Source organism: Callorhinus ursinus, unplaced genomic scaffold (genome assembly GCF_003265705.2).
Source record: "Callorhinus ursinus isolate GAN/ISIS: 27379988/994484 unplaced genomic scaffold, GSC_fseal_2.0 scaffold1, whole genome shotgun sequence".
NCBI lineage: Eukaryota > Metazoa > Chordata > Mammalia > Carnivora > Otariidae > Callorhinus > Callorhinus ursinus.
In genome coordinates this window covers 73,459,935-73,484,105 of record NW_027397063.1, presented here as the reverse complement: position 1 = coordinate 73,484,105, position 24,171 = coordinate 73,459,935, and the positions used below count along the sequence as shown (strand labels likewise).

The window sequence follows — 24,171 nt, the reverse complement described above, 5'->3', positions numbered from 1 at the left end:
CAGAGACACTGCGAGAGACACAGCGAGAGAGGGAACACAAGCGGTGGAGAGGGAAAGGGAGAAGCAGGCTTTCTGCAGAGCAGAGAGCCCGATGCAGGGGGCGGGGGGCGGGGGCTTGATCCCAGCACCCTGGGATCATGACCTGAGCTGAAGGCAGACACTTAACGACTGAGCCACCCAGGCGCCCCTGTATGTGTGTTGTTTTTAAAGATTTTATTTATTTATTAGCCGGAGCATGCTGGGAGAAGGGGGAGAAAGGTAGAGGGGGAGGGAGAGGGAAGAGAGAGAGAGAGGGAGCGAGAATCTCCAGCAGACTCTGTGCTGAGTGCAGAGCCAGTGCTAGGCTTGATCTCACGACCTTGATCTCACTACCTGAGCTGAAATGAAGAGTCGGATGCTCAACCAACTGAGCCACCCAGGCTGTTTTTAAATAGTGTCATTGAGGTACAGTTGGCATCCACAGACTGCACAAAGTGTACAATTTGGGAAGTTTCAATGGATTTATACACCTATGAAACCATCACCACAATCACGGTAGTAAACATATGTATCATCCCATAAATATTTCTTATGCTCTTTTATAATCCCTCTCCCCTCTTCCTGTCATTGTCCCTTCCCCTGGCAACCAGTGATGAGCTTTCTGTCACTGTAGACTAGTTTGCATTTTATATAAGTGGAATGATTCTAGTATGTACTTTTTCTTAAACTGGCTTCTTTCACTCAGCATCATTTTGAGATTAACTCATGTTGCTCCATGTATCAGTTCATTCCTTTTTATTGATGAATAATATTCCATTGTATGGATATATCACAATTTGTTTATCATTCACCTCTTAATGGACATTTGGATTGTTTCCATTTTCTGACTCCTGAAAATAAAATTGCTGTGAACATGTGCTTACAAGTTTTTGTTTGGACATTGCTTTTATTTCTCCTGGGTAAGTCTAGGAGTGGAACGGCTGGGTTATGTTGTAGGGTATCTTTAACTTTTAAAGAAACTGCCAAACTGTTTTCCAAAGTGGTACCCAAAGTGGTTGTAGCACTTTACATTCCCAACAGCAATGTATGTGCGTTCCAGTTGTTCCACACCCTGGAGTTGTGTTCTTCTGAACATTTAGTGAAGAAGAAAACAGAGATACAAAGACTTCTCTATAAGTATCCCCTGATTTCTGAAAGTTCATGTTATGCCACTTTGGTTTTACAAAGAAAGATGGTCATGGCTTTTTTCAGAAAAGCAAAAATCCTCTTCTGATTTCTTCAGTTAGGGAAAACAGGTACTGATGAAGGTTTTTGAAAAAGTGAGGTAGTGTAATGTGCACTTTCAGAAAGCAGGGGATACACATTTCAATTTAGAAAAGGTTTCATAGGAATGCTGCACTTTCAGATAGCAGAGTAAAACCGTAGTCCATCTCCCAGATTAGTCCTTTCTGCATTTTCCTCCCTAAAGTAATGCGTGAACAGGTTTAGAAAATTCAAATGTTATAGCCAGGAATAACATAAAAAGCAAAATCCCTACCCTGGGCAGGGGCAACTATTGTTAATAATTTTTTAATATTTTAAATATTTTCTTCCAGGAAAACCTACACAGGCATATACCAGCATTTTTTAAAAAATCTTTTTTCGGGCGCCTGGGAGGCTCAGATGGATAAGCGTCTTGCCTTCGGCTCAGGTCATGATCCCAGGGTTCCTGGGATCGAGTCCCGCGCATCAGGCTCCCTGCTCCTTGGGAGCCTGCTTCTCCCTCTGCTCCTCTCTCTCTCTCTCATGAATGACTAAATAAAATCTTTAAAAAAAATAATATTTTTTCTTACCTAGTTTACAAAGAAGGAATCAAAGTATACATATTATTCCGAACCTTGCTTTTTTTCATTTCACAATTTATTTTGGAGGTACTTCCATATTGGCACATTCTTTTTCATGGCTACGTTTCAGTCTTACAGTTTTGCTTTAAGAAAACATGAATTTGCTCCAATTAATATATTAGGGGATAAATATATTAGGGAACTATTTGAGTATAATGTGAATTTCACGCTTGTGTGATTTCTTCAAGAAATGCTAGGTGAATGCAGAAAATTGCACTTTGCTGAACTGAGCCACAAAAGGGACTACACAGCTGCGCACAGGCACATGCCTCACAGCTATCTTCCTACGTCCTCAGCTTACTTCTCTGTTCTGAGCCACATCTGGTGCTGTAACTTTCTGTTGATTTCAGATTACCTCCTTACCACTTCACAGTAACACACAAGCTGTAACCTTTCAGTGCCCACTTCCACAAGCAAACTTGAGGTCTTTTTCAAGGTGAAGTGCCATATTTATTGTAACATTTATGTATTTTGTAACCATAACTGTGCTACTGTTTTTACTAGATTCCCTTTTTTATGGCACTCATACATTTTTGAATGTTGTGTCCTTAACCCCACTTTCCCCTTGCTTTTTGGTTTTTATTTTACAGTTTTACACAGCATGGTGATTTTTAGGAAGGTATATGTCACATTGTAGTGGAACTGATTTATTCCATAGTATGAATGTACATAATTTCTTTAGGTTTTTTTTTTTAGATTTTCTTTATTTGAGAGAAAGTGAACAGTCAGTAGGGAGGGACAGAGAGAGAGAGAGAGAGAGAAGCAGACTCCCTGCTGAGCAGGGAGACTGATGCGGGGGGGGGGGGGGGGGCTTGATCCTAGGACCTGGAGGTCATGATTGGAGTCAAAGGCAGACACTTAACCGACTGAGCTACCCAGGTGCTCATCTTTATTTAAGTTTTATTTTTAAAACATCATATATACTAAATAGCATATATAAGGAAGTATGGTTTTTTTAAAGATTTTATTTATTTATTTGAGAGAGAGGGAGAGCACTCATATATACTAAATAACATATATAAGGAAGTATGGTTTTTTTAAAGATTTTATTTATTTATTTGAGAGAGAGGGAGAGCACCATAGAGAGAACACGAGTTGGGGGGGAAGGGGGGAGAGGGAGAAGCAGACCCCCCACTTGACATGGGGCTCTATCCTGGGACCCTGGGGTCATGACTTGAGCTACCCAGACTCCCCAGGAAGTAAAAGAATAATAAAGCAGCAAAAACCTGCTTAGCTACCACTCAGCTTAAGAAGTAGGAAATTACTGGGGCGCCTGGGTGGCTCAGTCATTAAGCGTTTGCCTTTGGCTCAGGTTATGGTCCCAGAGTCCTGGGATTGAGCCCCGCATCGGGCTCCCTGCTCCACGGGAAGCCTGCTTCTCCCTCTGCCACTCCCACTGCTTGTGTTCCCTCTCTCTCTCTCTCTCTCTCTCAAATAAATAAATAAAATCTTTAAAAAAAATAGGAAATTACTTATACTTTTAAATGTCTTTAAGTACTCCCCTCACTGATCATTTTATATTTTTTGAATGTCTGAAATATCTTATGATAAAATCAAGTTTTAAAAGTATTACCAATCCATGCCCTCCCACCCCAGACTAGTCTTCCTGACTGACTTCTCTGCCCCCTTGCAAATGTACATATAGTGTACACTCACATACTTGGGGAAGGATAATCTGTAAATAGATTGTTTAAGGTTAATATATATTGGGTTTATTTTTTTTTAAAGATTTTATTTGAGAGGAAGAGAGAGCAGGAGCAGGGGAGGAGCAGAGGGAGAGAGAGAAGCAGGCTCCCTGCTGAGCACAGAGCTGGACTGAGCTCTCTGCTGAGCAGGGAGCCTGACGCGGGGCTTGATCCCAGGACCCAAGGATCATGACCTGAGTGGAAGGCAGACGCTTAACAGACTAAGCCACCTAGGCCCCCCTGTATCCTTTAATAGTAACATAACCTCTATTAAAATTTTTTTCGTTAAATTATCCTGTTTATTATTAATCATGCCATGCCAGCTATCTTTTCATCTGCATATGTCTGTGTTTAATAACTTTACACATCCCAGAGCATCTGGGTGGCTCATGGAGTGCTTGGGTGGCTCAGCCCTTTAAGCTCTGACTCTTGATTTCAGCTCAGGTCTTGGTCACAAGGGTCTTGAGTTCAAGCCCTGTGTTGGATTCCACTGTGCAGCCTACTTAAAAAAAAAAAAATCCCACAAACTTTGACCACCCTTTATTTTAAACATTTAGCTATAATCCTTTTGAATATGTAGTAATATCAAAAAGATTTATAAGTATTAAGAGTGATAAAAGTTATCGTAGGTTAGTAGTTATGTTCCCTGTGGGTATTTATATTTTGGCATATATTTGTTATCCCTTCCTTTATTTATTCAACAAATAATTTATTGAGAGCTTCCAGGAACTTTGGAGGGGAAGATAGGGAAAGCTATGTTGGATAGTATTAATAGGGAAAGCCTTCTTTGATAAGGTAGACATTTGAGCTGGGATTTAGTAAAGCTAATCTGGGGAAAGAGCATTCCAGGTAGAGGGAACCTTAAGTCCAAAAACCCTAAGGAGGGGCACCTGGCTGGCTCGGTTGGTAGAGCATTTGACTCTTGATCTTGGGGGTGTGAGTTCAAGCCCCATGTTGGGCATAGACCTTACTTAAACAAAACCAAAACCCTAAGGAAAGATTGAGGTGTATTTGAAGAATAGAAAGAAAACCAATGTGTCCGGATCTTAATTGATTAAGGATGGTGAGGGAGGCAGGGCCCAATTCATGTAAGATCTTGTAGGACATGTTAAGGAGTGTGATTTTATTCTTAAGTGTTAGGGCCGGCCATGGGCAGATTTTGAGCATGGGATAACATGAGTAGGTAAATATCCTTATAGTTTTTGTGTAAATTGAAGTGTAATTTAATTCAGTGAAATGTACAGATTTTAAGTGTACAGTTGGATAAGTTTTCACATTTGCCTATGTGAAATGCACCCTTAAGATAAAAAATTTCCTCTCACCCCAGAAAGTTCTTTTATTCTTCTTCCCAGTCTGTCCTCATCGTCAGCACCTGAACTATTCTGTTTTCCTTTCACCATAATTTGTCTGTCCTAGAACTTCCTATAAATGGAATCATTCATGTATGTACTCTTGAGTCTGGCTTCTTTTGCTTACCAAGATGAGTTGGATTTTTTTGTTTGTTTTTTTAAGATTTATTTACTTATTTTAGAGGGGCAGGGGGAGAGAGAGAGCGTTGCGTGTGCACGAGCTGGAAGAGGAGCACAGGAAGAGGGACAGGCGAACTCCATGCTGAGCATGGAGCCGGTCAGCTGTGGGGCTCAACCTCAGGACCCCAAGATCACAACCTGAGCTGAAATGAAGAGTGGAACTCTTAACTGAGCCACCCAGGCACCCCTATAATTGTTCTGTTTTTATTTATACAATTTCCTTTTAAAATATTTTTTTCTTGAGGTTTATTTCAAAGGATAGAACTCTACAAGGTTTGTTTGCTTTTGGACTTTAACTTTTTTCAAAAACTCTGACTTGTTTATGTTACTTGAATGGGTATGATAGGGTAATCTTGCTTTCTTACATATAATATAAGGGAAAATGTACTTTTTGAGTTTAAATTGACAATATTTACTTTTTCTTTTTTCTTTTTTTTTTTTAACTTGAGCTCCACACCCAGTATGGGGCTTGAACTGACAACCCCAGGATCATGAGTCACATGCCCTACTGACTGAGCCAGACTGGTGCTCTGACAATGTTTCTTTCTTTCTTTCTTTCTTTTTTTTTTTTTTTTTGAATCTAAAATGTGTTTATTGGGACGGTTTCCCACTCATCTTGATTCAGGATGCTTTTAGTGCTGCTTCCGTCTGAAGGAGCATCCTTCTGTAAGCCTTGTTTGTCTCCTGTAGACTGGCAGGAGACAGTGGAGCAGCCAACACACAAAACTGTGCATGGCTGAACAGGTGATTTTGTAGCATCCTGGGTGCTTCATGTCCATGAAGTAGGAGGTAGGGCTCTGCACCAGGCGCTTCTTCTCGTGCTTCCTCTCCTCCTCTGCCAGGGGACTGGTGCAAGAGGTCCTTTGTGAGGGGATATTCTTACACATGGAGAGGTCATCACCACCAGAGAGCTGTTTGCTTTTATATATATATATATATTTTTTTTTTTTTTTTTTTATTAGCTTCCATGCCCAATGTGGGGCTTGAACTCACAACCCCAAGATCAAGAGTTATACACTCCACTGACTGAGCCAGCCAGGTGCCCCAAGCCATTTATTTTTTATAGTGAGTCTGTTTAAATGACATAAATATTTTAGATTAGAGGAATGGGCATTACATATGTTTTTGAATATGGATTTGGTCCCATGGTATGGAGAAAATCCTTTCTCACAGACTAATTATAAACAGTAACAGGGCGCCTGGGTGGCTCAGTTGGTTAAGCGACTGCCTTCGGCTCAGGTCATGATCCTGGAGTCCTGGGATCAAGTCCCGCATCGGGCTCCCTGCTCAGCGAGGAGCCTGCTTCTCCCTCTAACCCTCCCCCCTCTCATGTACTCTCTCTCTCTTTCTCTCTCATTCTCGCTCTCTCAAATTAATAAATAAATCTTTAAAAAAAAAGAGTAACAGACTTTTTTTTTTTAAGCAGTTCGCATTGACCATCTCTGTATTCTTTTGTTTCATCTGATTCAAAACCTAGAGGATTAATAGGACATTTTGTTTCAAAGTTGAATCTGACAATATCTAGCAACTGTTCATATTTCCTTTCCATAATCTCAAAGTCAGACAAGAATCTGAACTTAACATCACCACATGTCATTTGTTACACATTCCATTCCCTTATTCGTTACATCATGATGAGAGCATGCCCTAGCAGTTGTTCGTAGCCTTAGCTGGCGTATACTTGAATGTGGCATGTGTATACTTTAGTATTGTTCTTGCTAGACAGAAGCAGACTTGAGTTATTAAAAAGTCACAGTATAGATCTAAATCTTCCTAAACGTGTTTATCAGAAGCTCAAATCTGTGCCCAAAGATGACAGGAAAAGCTTTATTACAAGGGCTACATGAATTACGAATGACCTTGGCAGCACAAGTTAACTCATTGGTTTCTTCCTTACCTACCCCAACTCCTCTACAACCAAATTCTTCTTTTTTTCCTCTCTGTTTCCCTAGTTTTAGAGCAAAAAGAGCAAAGGAGAGTTTTGCTTTATCCCTTAAATGAGGGTGAAATAAAATACTCTTTTCTTCAAAGATCCCAGCCTTCCTGGAGAGGAGCTACTCTAGGGAGGTAGGAGGAGAATATTCAGATGATGAGGTCCATGGAATAGATGAGTGAAGGTGATGCTGGACTCACTCATCTTTACAGATAATTCCATAAGACTCTGGCAAGCTGTAGGAGACAGGGGTCACCGAGGAAATGGTGTGGCACAGAAACAGATTTGGAGATCTGCTAGGATGTGTCTACCTCTGATTCTAGGTTTATCAGAGAATAGGAGGTATGTTTTTTCCCATCTGCATTAAAGAAGAAAAAATGAGGTTTGTTGATTTTTTTTTTAAGAATGTATTCTTTAATGGCCCAAGATTTTTTCACGTTGTCTAAACTAGTTGCAGACCAAATAGAGAAGGCAAGACCTTAATCTCACTTTAAAAAATTTTTTTTATTTTATTTTTTACCTCATTTTTAGTAAGCTCTACACCCAACGTAGGACTTGAACTCACGACCTGAGATCAAGAGTTGCATGCTCTACCAACTGAGCCAGCCAGGTGTCCTATTACTCTTAACTTTTTATAAGCTTTAGGAACAGAAAATAACAGTTGGATTCAGGCCTTCTACAAAAGTAAAGACTCATTTATATTCTAAATTATAGCAGGTATGTAATGATGGTGAAGAAACATTAAATGGCTTGATTCTGGATGTTTATAAATGCTGGAGTTTTTAGAACATTTTTGAGCTTACTACACAAGGTAGCAGTAACAGGAAAAAATTATCTCTTAGATCTAGGATTTAAATATCTGTCATTACATAATGGGTCGCTTTCCCAGCTGAATCATGTGAGCCTATCTCTGGGATGGGTGATAAAACTGGACTGAGCCAAGAAACTTTTAATGTTATTTCTTTTTTAACTAATTTTATTTTAAAACTTTTAATTACCTCAGTAAATACATATTGTATATTTTTGCCTTTGGTTAGGTAAATAACCATTAGTGGTAGAACAGAGGTTTGGAAATCAGGGAGCTCTTCTTGTATTTTCTGTGTCATAGATTAATGCTCTAAGGGACAACTCATGTAACTACCCTGAGCCTGGCTTATCTGTATACTGTTGTCGGTAGGCCCTTGCTGCCCAGTAAGGGAGTCACTAGCCACAGGTGGTTACTGAGCCTTTGAAGTGTGGCTGGTCCAAATTGAGATGTGCTCTAAGTGTAAAATACACACTGAATTTTAAAGACTTAGCACAGAGATAAGAATGTAAAATATTATATTGCTCATTTGTTCATATTGATTACATTGTTGGAATGATAATATTTTGGGTACATTGGTTAAGTAAAAATATTATTAAAATTAATTTCACCCATTTCTTTTTTCCCTTTTTTTTTCCCCAAAGTATCTCTATGCCCAGTGTGGAGTTCAGTCTCAATGATCTTGAGATCAAAAGTTGCCTGCTCTACTGACTTAGCCAGCCAGGTGCTCCTTTTTGTCTTTTTTTTAATGTGGCTGCTAGAGAATTTTAAATTCCATACATGGCTCACATTATATGTCTTTTGGACAGTTCTGGTTTGGGCAGCATTTCCTAAACTAATTCATGAAATATTAATAAGTGCTCAATGAAACACAGTTTGGAAGATGAACAGTGTCCAGTAGAACCTTTTGCAATGATATAAATGTTCTATATCTGCACTATCCAATATAATAGCTACTAGCCACTGATGGCTGTTGAGCATTTGAAATGTGGCTATTTCTGACATTGAAAAATTGAAATGTGGAACACCTGGGTGGCTCAGTCGGTTAAGCTTCTGCCTTTGGCTTAGGTCATGATCCCAGGGTGCTGGGATCAGGTCCTACATTGGGCTTTCTGCTTGGTGGGGAGTCTGCTTCTCCCTCTGCCCTCCCCCCGCTCGTGTTCTCTCTCTCTCTCTGTCAAAAATAAATAAATAAAATTAAAAAAAGAAAAATCGAAATGTGGAAGAAAGGAACTGAATTTTGAATTAGCTTTATTTTTTTATTTTTAATTTTTAAAAAATTTAATTAACTAAATAGCCACATATGAGTGTCGCTAATATATTGGGACAGTACTGATCTAGAAGATTTATGAGATTGTTTTATTCAAAGACCTGTATATAAGGACTTGTTTACTATATTGCAAACTTGCTTAATATGTCTGTGATTTGGATTTATTATGAGTAATGATAAGTGATCAGTAACAATAATATTTATTGAGTACCTGTTATTTATCAGGTACTGTGTAAGTACCAGAAAGAGGATTTGTATGATAAATTATTTATTAAGAGCTTAACTATATGTATTGCTCATTTTTTGTAATATGCTGGATGCATTGTGAATTCCAGGATGCTATTTGGGCTTTACCATGTTTTCATTAAAGTCTGGTTTCTTTCCTTTCCTTCTAAGTGCCCTTCTGTGAAAGCCTGGCTCCTTTTGAAAAGTCTGAGTGATGTGCTGCCTTGTTAAAGGATTTTTTCTTGAAAGGGAAACCTACACTTTCTGACAGATGATGATAGTTTTGTTTTTGTTTTTAGTAAACTTTTTTTTGTTTATTTATTAGTGTGTGCATGCAGCGGGTGGGGGGTGAGTGATGGAGAAGGAGAGAGAATCTCAAGCAGACTGCCTGATGAGTGGGGAGCCCGACACCTGGCTCAGTCTCACGACCCTGAGATAATGACCTGAGTCGGAATCAAGAGTTGGGACGCTTAACCAACTGAGCCACCCAGGCGCCCCTGTTTTTACTAAACTTTTGAAGTTAGTTATGCTTTTTACTTTAACAGGAACATGTACATGTTTATACAGAGACTTAAGAGTTCGGTATTATGTAATATTCTCGTTTATGTGTACACATATATTTATAAGTACTAGCATCGAGCAGTGTTCGTTTATTTGTTATTACTTCACAGTGAAGAACAAATGTCATCATGTCTGGAATCAAGCGAACAATCAAAGAAACCGACCCTGATTATGAGGATGTATCTGTGGCCCTTCCAAATAAGCGTCATAAAGCAATTGAGAATTCAGGTAAAACTTCACCTGCTTTAGGAAATTATTTCTTTATTGAGATATGCTTCCTTATAAGATTTATAGTAACTAAAACAAAATGCATTTCCGCTGTTTTGTATAATTTGAAGAGGGATTAGTTAAGTGCTCTGTTAATAGCAATACACCATGTGTGTCGAAAAAGGCCAGAAGACAATCACGTAGACAGTGGAAGTGTCAATAATGAGACTGGCTGTAAGGTTTAGTTATCATTGTATGTTACGCATAATCATAAAGTCTTATAATATGCAGTGTGGGTAGATGATAATGGGTGGTACATGGATTAAGGTTTTTTATTGTAATAGTGGCATATTAATGTCTATTAGAAAGATATGGTCTCATTCAACTTGTAGTTTTGTGACTACTGTTGCTTAGGATAAGGCTAAAATTATTTTAAAATATTATGTTAATTGGATGTTTCATATGGTTCTCAGATGTGGTGTAAGTAACTTAAAGGTGGTATACTAATGATTTAAATTTGGAAAATAGTCATCTAGTTTAACCCCTGCACTTAGCTGCTAGTAGTTTAGGCTCAGAGGCATTAAATTACTTGCCCAAGATCATGTAATTAGTTGAAGAGCAAATCATCAACTATGTGTCTGTAGCTACCCAGAATATTTTTATTTATTTATTATTTATTTATTTATTTATTTATTTTTTAAAAAGCTTTTATTTATTTATTTGACAGAGAGACAGCGAGAGAGGGAACATAAGCAGGGGGAGTGGGAGAGGGAGAAGCAGACTTCCTGCCGAGCAGGGAGCCTGATGCGGGGCTCGATCCCAGGACCCTGGGATCATGACCTGAGCTGAAGGCAGACACTTAACAACTGAGCCACCCAGGTGTCCCACTACCCAGAATATTTTAAACTATCTCAGGAAAAAGTGCTAAATTTGAGTTTTTAAAACAAATTATTGTTGAAATTCACTACTGTTTATTTAAATAATAAATCTATGTAAGCTTGCACTTACGGCTGGGTGAAGAAGGCATCCAAGTCATAAAGTGTTGTAGCTTCACAAAGATTTGTGCCCCTAGACTTGAAGTGGTGAAAGGAAATTCATGTCTCTATGCGGTCAAATCATATGTATCCCCCGAAAGTCTTTGTGGACCAAAAGTTATCAAATTGAATTCCAAATAATGAAAACATTTCACTGCAACCTTTCCCCTCATTCAGTTGTAATTTTATTTATAAGGAAATAATTTCCTTTGAATAATAAGCCAAATAAATGTGACACATATCCATTACTCAAATGCCTCAGATGGCATAACTTTTTTAATAAAAATAAGAGGGAAAACTGATTGTTTTAGTAAACATAATAATTTCAGTTTGAATCTAGTGTAAGTTCCCAGATACTCTGCCTAAGCAGGGACAGTTTTTCCTACTGAGGGATAATTTGCTATTTTTCCTCTTGGTGACCATACTGTGCCTAATCCCAAACCATATTTTTATTTTTCAGATTTTGCTCAAAGTAGATTTGGTAGGATGCTTCCTTTTGCTTATATTTTGTTTATTGTTTTTGTTTTTGTTTATTCCATGAAAGACATAATTTAGAAGAGTTTCCCTCTAAGGAGCTTAGATAAAACCGCCTTCAGTGATCACCGTCTCTGACTTCAGCCTCTCCCTTAAGAGTATCTGCTGGTTTCTACAGACAAGGAGGGGTGTGTGTGTGTGTGTGTGTGTGTGTGTGTGTGTAGTAATAATAGAAAATACTCTTTCATAATGACAAAAACCAGTCATTTCCCTCCATGCAGACATATCCACAAGAATGCTCACTTAACACCATTATTGGTTTGAAGTTGCCAATTTAATGGCATGTTTTACAGGGAGAGAATGACATGGGTCATCAAAGGGTCCATATTTTCTCTGCAGTTTTTCATATACTCCAAAGCATGAGTGAACACCATTTTTTTCATATTACAAACACAGGCTCATTTTGCAGAATTCCCAGGTTTTTCTTTTTTCTTTTTTAAAGATTTTATTTTTAAGTAATCTCCACACCCCATGTGGGGCTTGAACTTACAACCCCAAGATCAAGAGTCACATGCTCTACTAACTCAGCCAGCCAGATGCCCCAAAATTCCAGGGTTTTGAAGCAGTTATTTGGCTCTTTTTTCCCCTTGTATCTGATATTTTAAATTTTGAGTTGCATATTACTTTGAGTACTCATCATCTGAATTCTATCACTTCTAGAGGCATTTTTTTCCTTTTTTTAAAATTTCAAGCTTTTTTTATTTTTATTATTTTTTTATTTTTTATTTTTTATTTAAAGATTTTATTTTTATTTATTCATGAGAGACAGAGAGAGAGAGAGAGAGAGAGAAGCAGAGGGAGAAGCAGGCTCCCAAGGAGCAGGGAGCCCGATGCGGGACTCGATCCCAGGACCCTGGGATCATGACCTGAGCCGAAGGCAGACGCTCAACCATCTGAGCCACGCAGGCACCCCAAGCTTTTTTTTTTTAAAAAGATTTATTTATTTGATAGGGAGAGAGAGCATGCCTGGGGGAGAAGCAGAAGGAGAGGGGAGAATCTCAAGCAGACACTGTGACACCAGGCTGTCACGACCCTAAGATCATGATCTGAGCTGAAACCAAGAGTCAGACGCTTACCTGACTGTGCCACCCAGGTGCCCCCCCCCCTTGAGTTTTTACTTAAATTCCAGTTATCATATAGTATAATATTACTTTCAAGAGTAGAGGCTTTCAGGGGTGCCTGGGTGGCTCAGTTGGTTAAGTGTCTGCCTTCGACTCGGGTCGTGAGCCCAGGGTCCTGGGATTGAGCCCCGTGTCAGGTTCCCTGCTTGGTGGGGAGCCTGCTTCTCCCTCTCCTCCCTTGCTCATGCTCTCTCTATCTCTCTCTCAAATAAATAATAAATAGAATCTTTAAAAAAAGAGTAGAAGCTTTTTTTTTTTTTTTTTTTTTTTGCAGAGAGAGGGTGGGGAGGGGCAGAGAGAGAGAGAATCCCAAGCAGGCTCCACACCCAGGGCAGAGCCTGCTGTCCGGCTTGATCTCCTGACACTGAGATCGTGACTAGAGCCGAAATCAACAGTTGGATGCCTAACGGACTAAGCCACCCAGGTGTCCCAGAAGCATTTTCTTTACTTTTGAATTCTTTTCTTTACTCATTGTTTTAGGTAGTTGTGATCAGGAACTGCTGAATTGCTTGCTAGATCCTTCTCTAGGGAAGGAAGCTTCCTGCCTTCTTATGAACTGCTCTTATGTCACAGACTGCTTCCCCTCTATCTATCTCTTTATTTCCTTTGTCCTCAGGGCTGTGGTTTTTTCACAGGTCACCAAATATTTCTCTCAGAATCTTAATGGATTTTTTTTTCTTGTTCAGTAATTTTATTTTGGTATAATTCCAAGCAGGAAAATTGCAAGGAATACTTGTATGTCTTTTATCCAGATTAATTTGCCAGTTGTTTATATTTTGCCTCATTTGATTTATAAGTCTTTCTCCCCACCCCCAGACACACACACACACACACACACACACACGCTCAAATACATGCACGTATGCATGCAGGTATATATGCAGATCATTCTTTTTAAATCATTGGAAAATAAATTGGACACCTGCAAATACAAGTGTATTTCTTAAGGAGATTCTCTTATGTAATCACAGTATTATTATCAGAAGCAAGAAATTTTAACATTCATCCATTACATTAAGTAACGTCCGGTCAGTATTCAGTTACCAGTTTCGCAGTATCGTATTTTATAACTACTTCCCCTATCTAGGCTCCAGTCCAGGATCACACAGTGCATTTTGTTGTCATATCTCTTTATTTATTTTTTTTAAGATTTTATTTATTTATTTATTCATGAAAGACACAGAGAGAGAGAGAGAGAGAGAGGGGCAGAGGGAGAAACAGGCTCCCAAGGAGCAGGGAGCCCAATGTGGTACTCGATCCCAGGACCGTGGGATCATGACCTGAGCCGAAGGCAGACGCTTAACCATCTGAGCCACGCACGTGCCCCTTGTTGTCATATCTCTTTAATCTCCTCAACCTTTCTACCTTTCTTGACTTTAATGTTTGAATCATGTAAGCCAGTTATTTTGTAGAATGTCCTTCAGTTTGGGTTTATTTGATGTTCCCTGTAATTAGATTTAGCATTTTTGGCCAGAATGCCTTAGAGTGATGTAGACTTCTGAGTGCATTATATCAGAAAACACATGAAGTCAGTTTGCCCCCATATTAGTGATGTTAACTTTTCATCATTGGTTAAAGTGACAGCCACTAGGTTTCTCCACGTAGGAGTTACTGTTTCCTGGGTTTCTTCTATTGCATACTGACTTAAATCATGACAGTCACTGAGTAATTAGACCTTGAATTATTTTATGTTCATTGTGCAGCTCGAGATGCTGCTGTGCAGAAGATTGAGACTATTATCAAGGAACAATTTGCACTTGAAATGAAGAATAAGGAACATGAAATTGAAGTCATTGACCAGGTATAATGGTGATAAATTAAAAAAAACAAAGCTGTTGCAAAAAAAATCTATTGAGATAGAATCATGGTTTTTTCCCCAGTAGTGGGGAGAGGGAGAGGGAGAAGCAGACTCCCCACTGAGTGGGGAGCCTGATGCACATGCAGGGCTCAGTCCCAGGACCCTGATATCGTGACCTGAGCCGAAATCAAGAGTTGGATGCTTAACTGACAGAGCCATGCAGACGTCCTCTCCCCCTTTGCTGTTCTTTTAAAAAGAGTGTTCTCATTTTGGAAAAAAGGCATATGTCTTTTTTTTTCCCCTATACGTGAAATTTAAGAAAAACATAATGAGGAAAATTACTTGAAATTCCATCCCAAAAAAATAATTCCTTTTTGCTCGTGCCCAGTATCTTGACTTTTCTCAATGGATATGCATACATATATATAAATATACATATTAACATGTCTATATACTCTTATAAACATTGGCTTTTGTCACACTTTTAAAAAGTGTTTTGCAATTTGACAGGTGGAGATCATCATTTTTATTTGCCTTTCTTTGATTATTAGAAAATTGAAGTTTTGGTCATTTGTATTTCTTATTTTATGAATTTTTTATAGTGTATCTCTACTGTCATTTCTATTTTTTAAAGTAACAAGTTGACATTTGTTTTTAGCGACTGATTGAGGCAAGAAGGATGATGGATAAACTTCGTGCCTGCATTGTTGCAAACTACTATGCTTCTGCAGGACTTCTGAAAGTTTCTGAGGTAAGTCTTCCTCCTATACAGTCATTTTTGGCTATCCATATTTGTTGTGTGAAGGGGAAATTAGTGTTGATGTGAAATTCCTGCCTTTGAAACATTTCTTATAGTGACCTTTGGAATTCAAGAAACCTAGCCTACCTTCCTGGGAAAATACATAAACTGTCAATAATCCTAAGTATCATTTTTCCCTTTATTTATTTTTAGTTTATTTAGAGAGAGCATGCGCATGGGGTGGGGGAGGGGGAGAGGAACAGGGAGAGAGAGCATATCAAGCAGGCTCCATGCCCAGCACGGAGCCCCACACAGGGCTCAATCTCATGACTCTGAGATCATGACCTGAGCTGAAATCGAGAGTCATAACTTAACCGACTTAGCCACCAGGCACCCCAACATTTTTTCCTTTATATTAAATCCTTTTCCAACTGATATTTAGCACTGTCCCTAGGCTTTGTTAGATACAAAGTTGAGTGAGACCCTATTCTAACTTGCTTTATTCTTCATTTGATTGTGATCAGCTTTGGGGAGCAAGTTATAGATAGATTGATTTTCCTACTGAAGAGCAATTTATAGTTTCAGTAGATATATCCAATTCAGGAAGCCCTGATTTTTTTCCTTCACTTTCTATGAAAAATTTTCAGATCCACCGAAGAGATGAAATAAGCACCTGTTTGTGCATGACTTAGATTCACCATCTTAACGTTTTGTCACCTTTGCTTTATCTGTCTTACTTTTCTGTAAAACATTTGAAAATAAGTTCTAGGCATCATGACACCTCACCCTTAAGTACTTAAATCATGTATTTCCTAAAGGTTATTCTTCTGTGACTTCCTGATATTATTTGATGACCAGTCCATATTCAGATTTTCCCAGTTATCCCCAGAATATCTTTTAAAGCTGTTTTTTTGATGTAGGATCTAATCAAGGTCAGTGGGCTACATTTGGTTATTTGGTTTCTTCTAGACTCATTTTATCTAAAAGAGTTCACCTTTCCCCCCCATAATATTGACTTATTTAAAGAGATTAGGCCATTTATCTTTATAGAATATCCTACATTTTGGGTTTTTTTTTTTTCCCTTAGGTTATTCCTTCATTCCTTCTATTTTTCTGCAAACTGGTAGTTGGGTCTAAAGATTTGATTAAAGTTAGAGGTTTTTGGCAATAATAACTTCATAGGTGATGCTATATACCTCATATTGTATGACATCAGGAATCCTAGTAATCAGGTTGTCCTGCTGTTAGGAATATTAAGTTTTATCACTTAGGCAATGTGATTGCCGCTGGATTGCTCCATTTATAAGGGAATGGGGATAGGATTGAACTGAAACAGAAGTGTTTCTTCTTGTTTGACATTTTGATAATTTCCTATAACTTTTGTTCATTTTTCATTGTAAAATTTCTTTTTCTTAAGTTTTCTCAAATAGAATTAGATAATTCTCTTGGATAGTACTGGCTCAGTAGAGTGGTGGCAGGCCTGGGAAAGATGTGATGCCATACTGGTTTGCATTGTCCCCCATGGTTTTTACAGATAAGACATACCATGTTTTGGCTTTCATGTCATCCTGTGTTGCTTGAGGGTACCTGGCGTTGGTCATACTCCCGATGTTGTCTTAGAGAAATCTGGAGCATTATTTGAATTTAATCTTAGATGGTAGATAGTTGTTTCTTCTACTGCAGGAGTTTCCCTAATACATACTAGAGTCTGAACTATTTTTTAGAGCTACCATAACAAATTACCACTAGCTTCGTGGCTTAAAACAAGAGGAATTTATTATCTCCTGATTCTGGAGGCTAACAGTCCAAAATCAAGGTGTTGCTGGACCATGTTCTCTCTGAAGGCTCTAGGAAAGAATCCTTCCTCACCTTCTCCTATCTTCTGGCAGTTGCTGGCAAACCTTGGCATTCCTTGGCTTGTGGCTACATCACTCCAGTTTCTGCCCCTATCTTCACATGGATGTTTTCCCTCTTGTGTGTCTTCACAGTTCTCTCTCTCCACATTTCCCTTTAATTAGGTAAGCCCTAATCCAGTATGACAGTATCAACTTGATTACATCTGCAAAGGTTTGGGGTGGACATGAATTTTTTTTTTTTTTTTAAAGATTTTATTTATTTATTTGAGAGAGAGAATGAGATAGAGAGAGAGAGAGAGCACGAGAGGGAAGAGGGTCAGAGGGAGAAGCAGACTCCCTGCTGAGCAGGGAGCCCGATGCGGGACTCGATCCTGGGACTCCAGGATCATGACCTGAGCCGAAGGCAGTCGCTTAACCAACTGAGCCACCCAGGCGCCCTGGACATGAATTTTTGGGAGACACTCTTCAACCCAGGGCAGATTTTACTGTCATCTGTTACATGGCTTGCTATTGGATCCAATAAGATGGACATTACAAGCTAGCATCTGCGTGACATAGGACTTGCAGCTACTCTTTGAAGAGCTGGTTGTCTGTTTCATGTTTTGTTGTTTTTAAAATTTATTTATTATTAGAGTGTGTGAGTGAGGGCACGGTAGGGATGGGGAGCAGAGGGAGAGAGAAACTCCAGCAGACTACCTGCTGAGTGGGGAGCCCAACATGGGGCTTGATCTCATGACCCTGAGATCATGACCTGAGCTGAAATGAAGAGTTGGATGCTTAACCAAGTGTGCCACCCAGGCAGCAGCCCCTTTTTTTAACTGTTAGCAGTTCTGAACTGTGTTATTTGGTAGTCTAGAAGTGCACTGATTTTTTTTTCCCTGTTATATTCTGATTAGAATTTATTCAAGGATATTTAGGTGTATTTTTGTCTATTATGGTCTGCCATTTAATTGGTTTTAGTTTGCTGTAACAAAATACATCACAGCTTAAAAAATACCCTTTATTATTGAGATTCAGTAATTTTGTTGCTTTGAAATGCTAGCTTCTGGCTCCTTTCTTCTTGCTGAATTATGTTAACTGCACACTTTTTAAAAGCTGGGCTTCCTAGGAACTGTAGATGTATCCCATCATAACAGAATACACTGTATTTTGTATCCAAGTAACAAGATAACACAGAAATACTCCAGGTTTCAGTACTGGACTGATGACAAACTTTATATGTAAGTATGAATCATTTTAAAGCATTCTATACAACATTTTACTCCTTCGTGGGAGCCATTTTACATATACATTTTTAAAAATATTTATATATTTTACAGGAACATTTTATTTAGAGCAGTTGATGTGTTTATGTTAAAGCAGTGTGAGGCTTATTTTTTTTTAAAGTCAAACTTACTTTCAATATGTTACTATGTATTTACCTCTATTTTTCATTTAGTTTCAGAGAACTTGCACCTTTAGCTTTTTAGTGTTAGGACCTTCACATAATTATCACTTTCTAGCTTTTGTTGGCTCAGACCACATTAAGGAGTTTGGACTTCATTTTATGGGTGTGGGCAGGTTTTGAAGGATTTTAAGCATGACCCGTAAATAGATAAGGGTTTTGGAAAAATTAAAATTTTACCACTTCCGCTGCATTTGATTAAAAGTTTGTTTTGTTTGCTTTCATTTTTGCAGGGATCAAAGACATGTGATACAATGGTTTTTAATCATCCTGCTATCAAGAAATTTTTGGAGTCACCATCTAGGTCATCCTCTCCTGCCAATCAGAGATCAGAGACACCATCAGCCAATCATTCAGAAAGTGATTCTTTATCTCAACATAATGATTTCTTATCTGACAAAGACAATAACAGCAATATGGATATAGAAGAAAGACTCTCAAACAACATGGAACAGAGACCAAGCCGAAATACTGGAAGGGTATAGTTTGATGGGTGGGAGGGAGAGGAGAAGGGAACTCGTATTTATTAAGTATGTACATGTACATGTTATTCCATTTCACCTTCCTAGGAACCCTAGGAAATACATTAATTATATCCCTTTTGGAGATGGGGAGACTGAGTCTCGAAGAGTTTACAGTTACCTTTGTCCACAAGTATCAGAACTGAGAATTAAACTGAATTAAGCTGAGAATTAAACTGAATCAGAACTGTGCATGTCACAACTCCTAGATGCCATCCACATTGATAAGAGAGAAACCTTGAGGAATTGGCAATTCTGTGACCTTGTCCAAGGTCTTTCCATTCTGTCATGTTTGTTCTCTCTTCATCATTTTCCTTTGTGAAACTTTAATGCTTTAATGATGTTTTAATAACTGGGGGAAACTTGACAAATAATAAATAGAATTGAAAACCATTTATTCCTCTTTGATCCTGCCAGTTTCTTATTTGAGTTCCCATCTCAAGCTGCTCTGAACTTCTTGGTATAATACTTGGCTATAGAGCCCTTATTGGATGATTTTTCTCAGCCAGGTGTTCTGTGATAGAGGAAATCTCCAGGTTGCTTTTCACATATTCAGACATCAAGGATTTGATTTATTTTTGATAAAAATCAAATTTAAAAAATTTTCTGGTTATAAATTCATATGTGTTCATCGTTAAAAATTTTAAACTACAAGAAAATAAGAAAGACTAGAAAAGTCATTCATAATGCCACTACCCAAAAATGAAAACTCTTAATGTTTGGATTTACTTGTTTCTTACCAGTATTATTTCTGGGCAAGTACTGCATGGGTTTTGCTTTTTGTTTTTTGGGTTTTTGTGTGTGTGTGTGATTTTTTGTTTTTTGTTTTGTTTTCTTAAGATTTTATTTTTAAGTAATATCTGCACCCAACGTGGGGGTTCAAACATACAACCCCGAGTTCAAGAGGTCGCATGTTCTACCATCTAACCCAGCCAGGCACCCGTTTTTTTTTTGTTGTTGTTGTTTTGTTTTTAAATTAAGAATTTAGGCAAGACTGGTCATAGGATTTAGACACTTACCATCTTGTATGTAATATACATGCTCATGTTTATGTAACATATATTTGGTATTATGTACCAGGCACTTCTCTGAGTACTGTACAAAACAATCATGTGAGACAGGTACTGTTACCTTTTTTTTTTTTAGAGGAAGTGGCGGGGAGGGGCAGAGGGAGAGGGGGAGAAAGAGAATCTTAAGCAGGCTCTATGCTCAGTATGGAATCCAGCTCAGGGCTCAATCCCAGGACCCTGAGATCATGACCTGAGCTGAAATTGAGAGTTGGATGTTTAACTGACTGAGCCATCCAGGTGCCCCTAGGTTTTTTTTTTTTTTTGTTTGTTTTGTTTTAAGTAATCTCTACACCCAAGGTGGGGCTCAAACTCACAACCCGGAGATCAACCATCACATGCTCCACTGACTGAGTCAGCCTGTTATCCTTATTTTATAGATGAAGAAATTGAGACAGAGAAGTTAAGTAATTACACAAAATTTCACATCTAGTAAATGGAAGAGCTAAGATTTAAACCCTGGCAGTCTGTCTCCATAGTCAAACTTTAATCATTTGTCTATGGCACTTCTCATTGAAAAATTTTTAATAATACAGAAGATTGAAAAGAAAGTGAATTGTACTTCTCATTGAAAAATTTTTAATAATACAGAAGATTGAAAAGAAAGTGAATTCGGTTGACCCCTTTCCCCATTCCCATTTCCCAGAGGTAACCACATAATAGTTTCTTGTATATTCTTCCATATCCTCTTTGCATATATAGCATAGATGTGTCTGTTAAAAGCACATATATACACGTGGAGTTATAGTGAACAAACATTTTGTGTAAACTAATGGAAAAGATACAATAAAATTACTTTTATGCTGAGAGGTGCCACAAAGCCAGAGAATTTTGTAATTAAAAAAAAAAAATCTGAGTTGCTCCATTCATAATTTGAATGATTTTATGGTTTCTGCCTATTGGAAATTGTCCAAATTGAAAGTGAAAATTGATTATGATTTCTTTCAGGACACTGCTAGTATTACTGGCTCTCATAAAACAGAGCAGCGGAATGCTGATCTCACAGGAGATGAGACTTCACGACTTTTTGTAAAGAAAACTATAGTAGTGGGCAATGTGTCCAAGTGAGTATCCAGTTGAATTCTCTCATTTTCAGTTTCCATTTATCTTAATACTCTGGCATACTTTTATTATCGTAGTATTACTGTAGGAAGAGGTCTTAAAGATTTTTTCCCTCAAACTCTTAGTTGTTTTAAAAGTAAACTAAGCTCCAGAGACTTGAAACTGCCTCAGTGTGTCTACTAATCTTTGACATAGAATAAAATTGTGCTTGGTAAAAATTTCTGAGACAATAGCTTTTATTTTATACAAATAGGTTTTTGGTTTTTTTTAAGAGTTTATTTTTAAGTAATCTCTATACCCAACGTGGGGCTGGAACTCACAACCCTAAAATCAAGAGTTGCATACTCCATTGACTGAGCTAGCCAGGCACCCCATATACAAATGGTATATTTTATCAAGCATATTAGTGTGGATAAGTTTAGAAGAACTTTTGACTTTCTGACTTAGGTCTCTCCTTCAGGGCCTTAGCTAATTGCTAAAAAATGTTTGTTCAAATTGAAATGTTTTAAATTTTTAACAAAAAGTTGCAGAGCATGTCTTGAAGACAGAATTTCTCCAAGCTGAAGGACTAGCTCTTTAACAATATGCTCTCATGATGTCTTGTGGGAGCACCATCATTTTGACAAGTATCTAGAAATGGATAAAGACTTAAATCTTCAAATAGCATAAGAATGTTATTTTCTCACAAAGTCTTTATTTTCCTTTCTCCTCCCTCATTAGGTATATTTTCTCTGTGCTCTCTTATCATCTTTATCATATTATATAGTCATTTCCTGTTTTTATGTATTTTTCCCAAATCAGACTGGAATCTCTTTAGGTAGAAAGTATGTCTTGTTTTGTATCTTATAGTAGTTGGTATTCACTAACTATTTGACTGTTGAATAAGTTGATAGATTTATGAAAATTATAATTAGATTCAGTTATTGAAAATAAAGGATTCAGGCAGACAGTAATTATTTGAGGGGAAAATCAGGTTGGGGGGAACTCTTCCAAGCCCCAGTTAATGGACCACAAATAACAAACAAGAAGTACGTTTAAAAATCTCAGGATAATAAAAGCAAAGATTTCTAATGGTCTCTGTGATAGTATTTAAATAGAAGCATAAAATATGATTAAGGCAATTAGATTTCTATTTTGTAGATTATTTTAGAATTATCAAGGGGACTCTCAGATCATGTGAAATGTTAAGAGTTGGGGTCTTAACAATAGTATGAGACCTGTCAGCTCAGAAAGTCCAAAACTGGAAATCTAGATGGACCACCAGAAGATTGGGGAGAAACCATCATTGACATTTTCAAATAATTACATTTAATTTGTAGGTGTTTGGGTTTTTTGAAGACCAGCTAGAACTGATTAATCATGGATTTTAGGTAGAGAGGGAATGATTGGCGTAGGAGTTGTAAAGTCCTTGTTTGTTCTGGAGGAGGGAAAAATTATTGATTTATGTTAGACTTGTTAAGATTGTTAGAGTATCTAAGATAATAACTAAAAGAGTAGACATAGAGATTTTTTTAAGATTTTATTTATTTGTCAGAGAGGGAGAGTGAGCACAAGCAGGGGGAGTGGCAGGCAGAGCAGGCAGAGGGAGAAGTAGGCTGCCCACTGAGCAGGGAGCTTGACGTGGGACTCTGATCCCAGGATCCTGGGATCATGACCTGAGCCGAAGGCAGACACTTAACTGACTGAGCCACCCAGGCATCCCTAGACATAGAGATTTAAACTTTAAAAGTAGTAAGAGGAAGGTGGGGAAATTGAATGAAAAAAGGTCGGGGGGGGGGAGCGGGATCCTGATTCCAAAAGAAGGCACAACCCCAAGATCAAGAGTCTCACGCTCCACTGACTCAGCAAGCCAAGCGCTCCCAGACTACGTTTTGTTTTTGTTTTTGTCGTTGTTGTTGTTTTGAAGATTTATTTATTCATTTGACAGAGTGCACTTGAATGCATGGGGGAGAGGCAGAGGGAGAGAGAATCTCAAGCCGACTCTGTGCTGAGCACAGAGCCTGATGTGGGGCTCTATATCACGACCTTGAGACCATGACCCAAAACCAAGAGTTGGATGCTCAACCAATGATGCCACCCAGGCCCCCCACCCAGACTACTTTTTTGACTACTGTTAAAGTTAATCAATGACAGTAGGAAAACCAGGAAGCTTTCTTTTGTTAAAGATTTTTTTTTTTTTTAAGATCTTATTTATTTTTTCGAGAGAGAGAGACAGCGAGAGGGAACACAAGCGGGGCAGAGGGAGAGGGAGAAGCAGGCTTCCCGCGGAGCAGGGAGCCCGATGTGGGGCTTGATCCCAGGACCCTAAGATCATTACCCGAGCTGAAGGCAGATGCTGAACGACTGAGCCACCCAGGCGCCCTCTTTTGTTAAAGATTTTATTTATTTATTTATTTGAGGGAGACAGCACACAAGTTGGGGGTTGGGCAGAGGAGAGGGAGAAGGAGACAATATGGGGCTCAATCCCAGGACCCTGAGACCATGACCCAAGCCAAAGTCAGACACTCAACTGACTGAGCCACCCAGGCACCCGTAGAAAACTTTATGTCTCGAAATTCAAACTACTTCTAAACAACGCATAAGTCAATGAAAAATCACATTAAAATATCCAAAACTAAATAATAAAATCAAAATTTATAGGATAACACTAAAGAAATATTTAAAAGGAAATGTCTACAGTAAAAGAAAATGGAGTAGAAGAAAAGCTTAAAATTAGTGAACTAAACATCTCAATTAGACAAAATAATGCAGTGGGGGAAGCAAAGAAATTAGGGGAAAAAGTATACACAAACCTGATGAAATTAAGGAGAAAGAAGACAAAACTATTAGAAATGAAAAAAGACATAGCTACAGATGCCATACTATTTAGGAGATAAGAAGTAATGAACATCTTTATGCCAATACATTTGAAAATCTAA

General features: G+C 38.3%; 1 protein-coding gene across 5 annotated transcripts in view; it reads left to right on the top strand.

Annotated features, from left to right (window-relative positions):
* Positions 1-24,171, top strand: part of YEATS2 (YEATS domain containing 2) — a 107,412-nt gene that overhangs the window by 9,002 nt on the left and 74,239 nt on the right. For 3 of the 5 annotated variants that reach the window (XM_073896450.1, XM_073896459.1, XM_073896476.1), the window contains 5 exons: positions 9,981-10,098; positions 14,470-14,567; positions 15,223-15,315; positions 18,837-19,082; positions 21,140-21,255. In XM_073896450.1, coding sequence (XP_073752551.1) covers positions 9,999-10,098; positions 14,470-14,567; positions 15,223-15,315; positions 18,837-19,082; positions 21,140-21,255 — 653 coding nt within the window. In that variant the 5' untranslated portion in view covers positions 9,981-9,998. Of the gene's footprint in view, positions 1-1,574; positions 1,646-9,980; positions 10,099-14,469; positions 14,568-15,222; positions 15,316-18,836; positions 19,083-21,139; positions 21,256-24,171 lie in introns of those variants that run through there. The other 2 variants (XM_073896466.1, XM_073896481.1) reach the window with 2 other exon arrangements.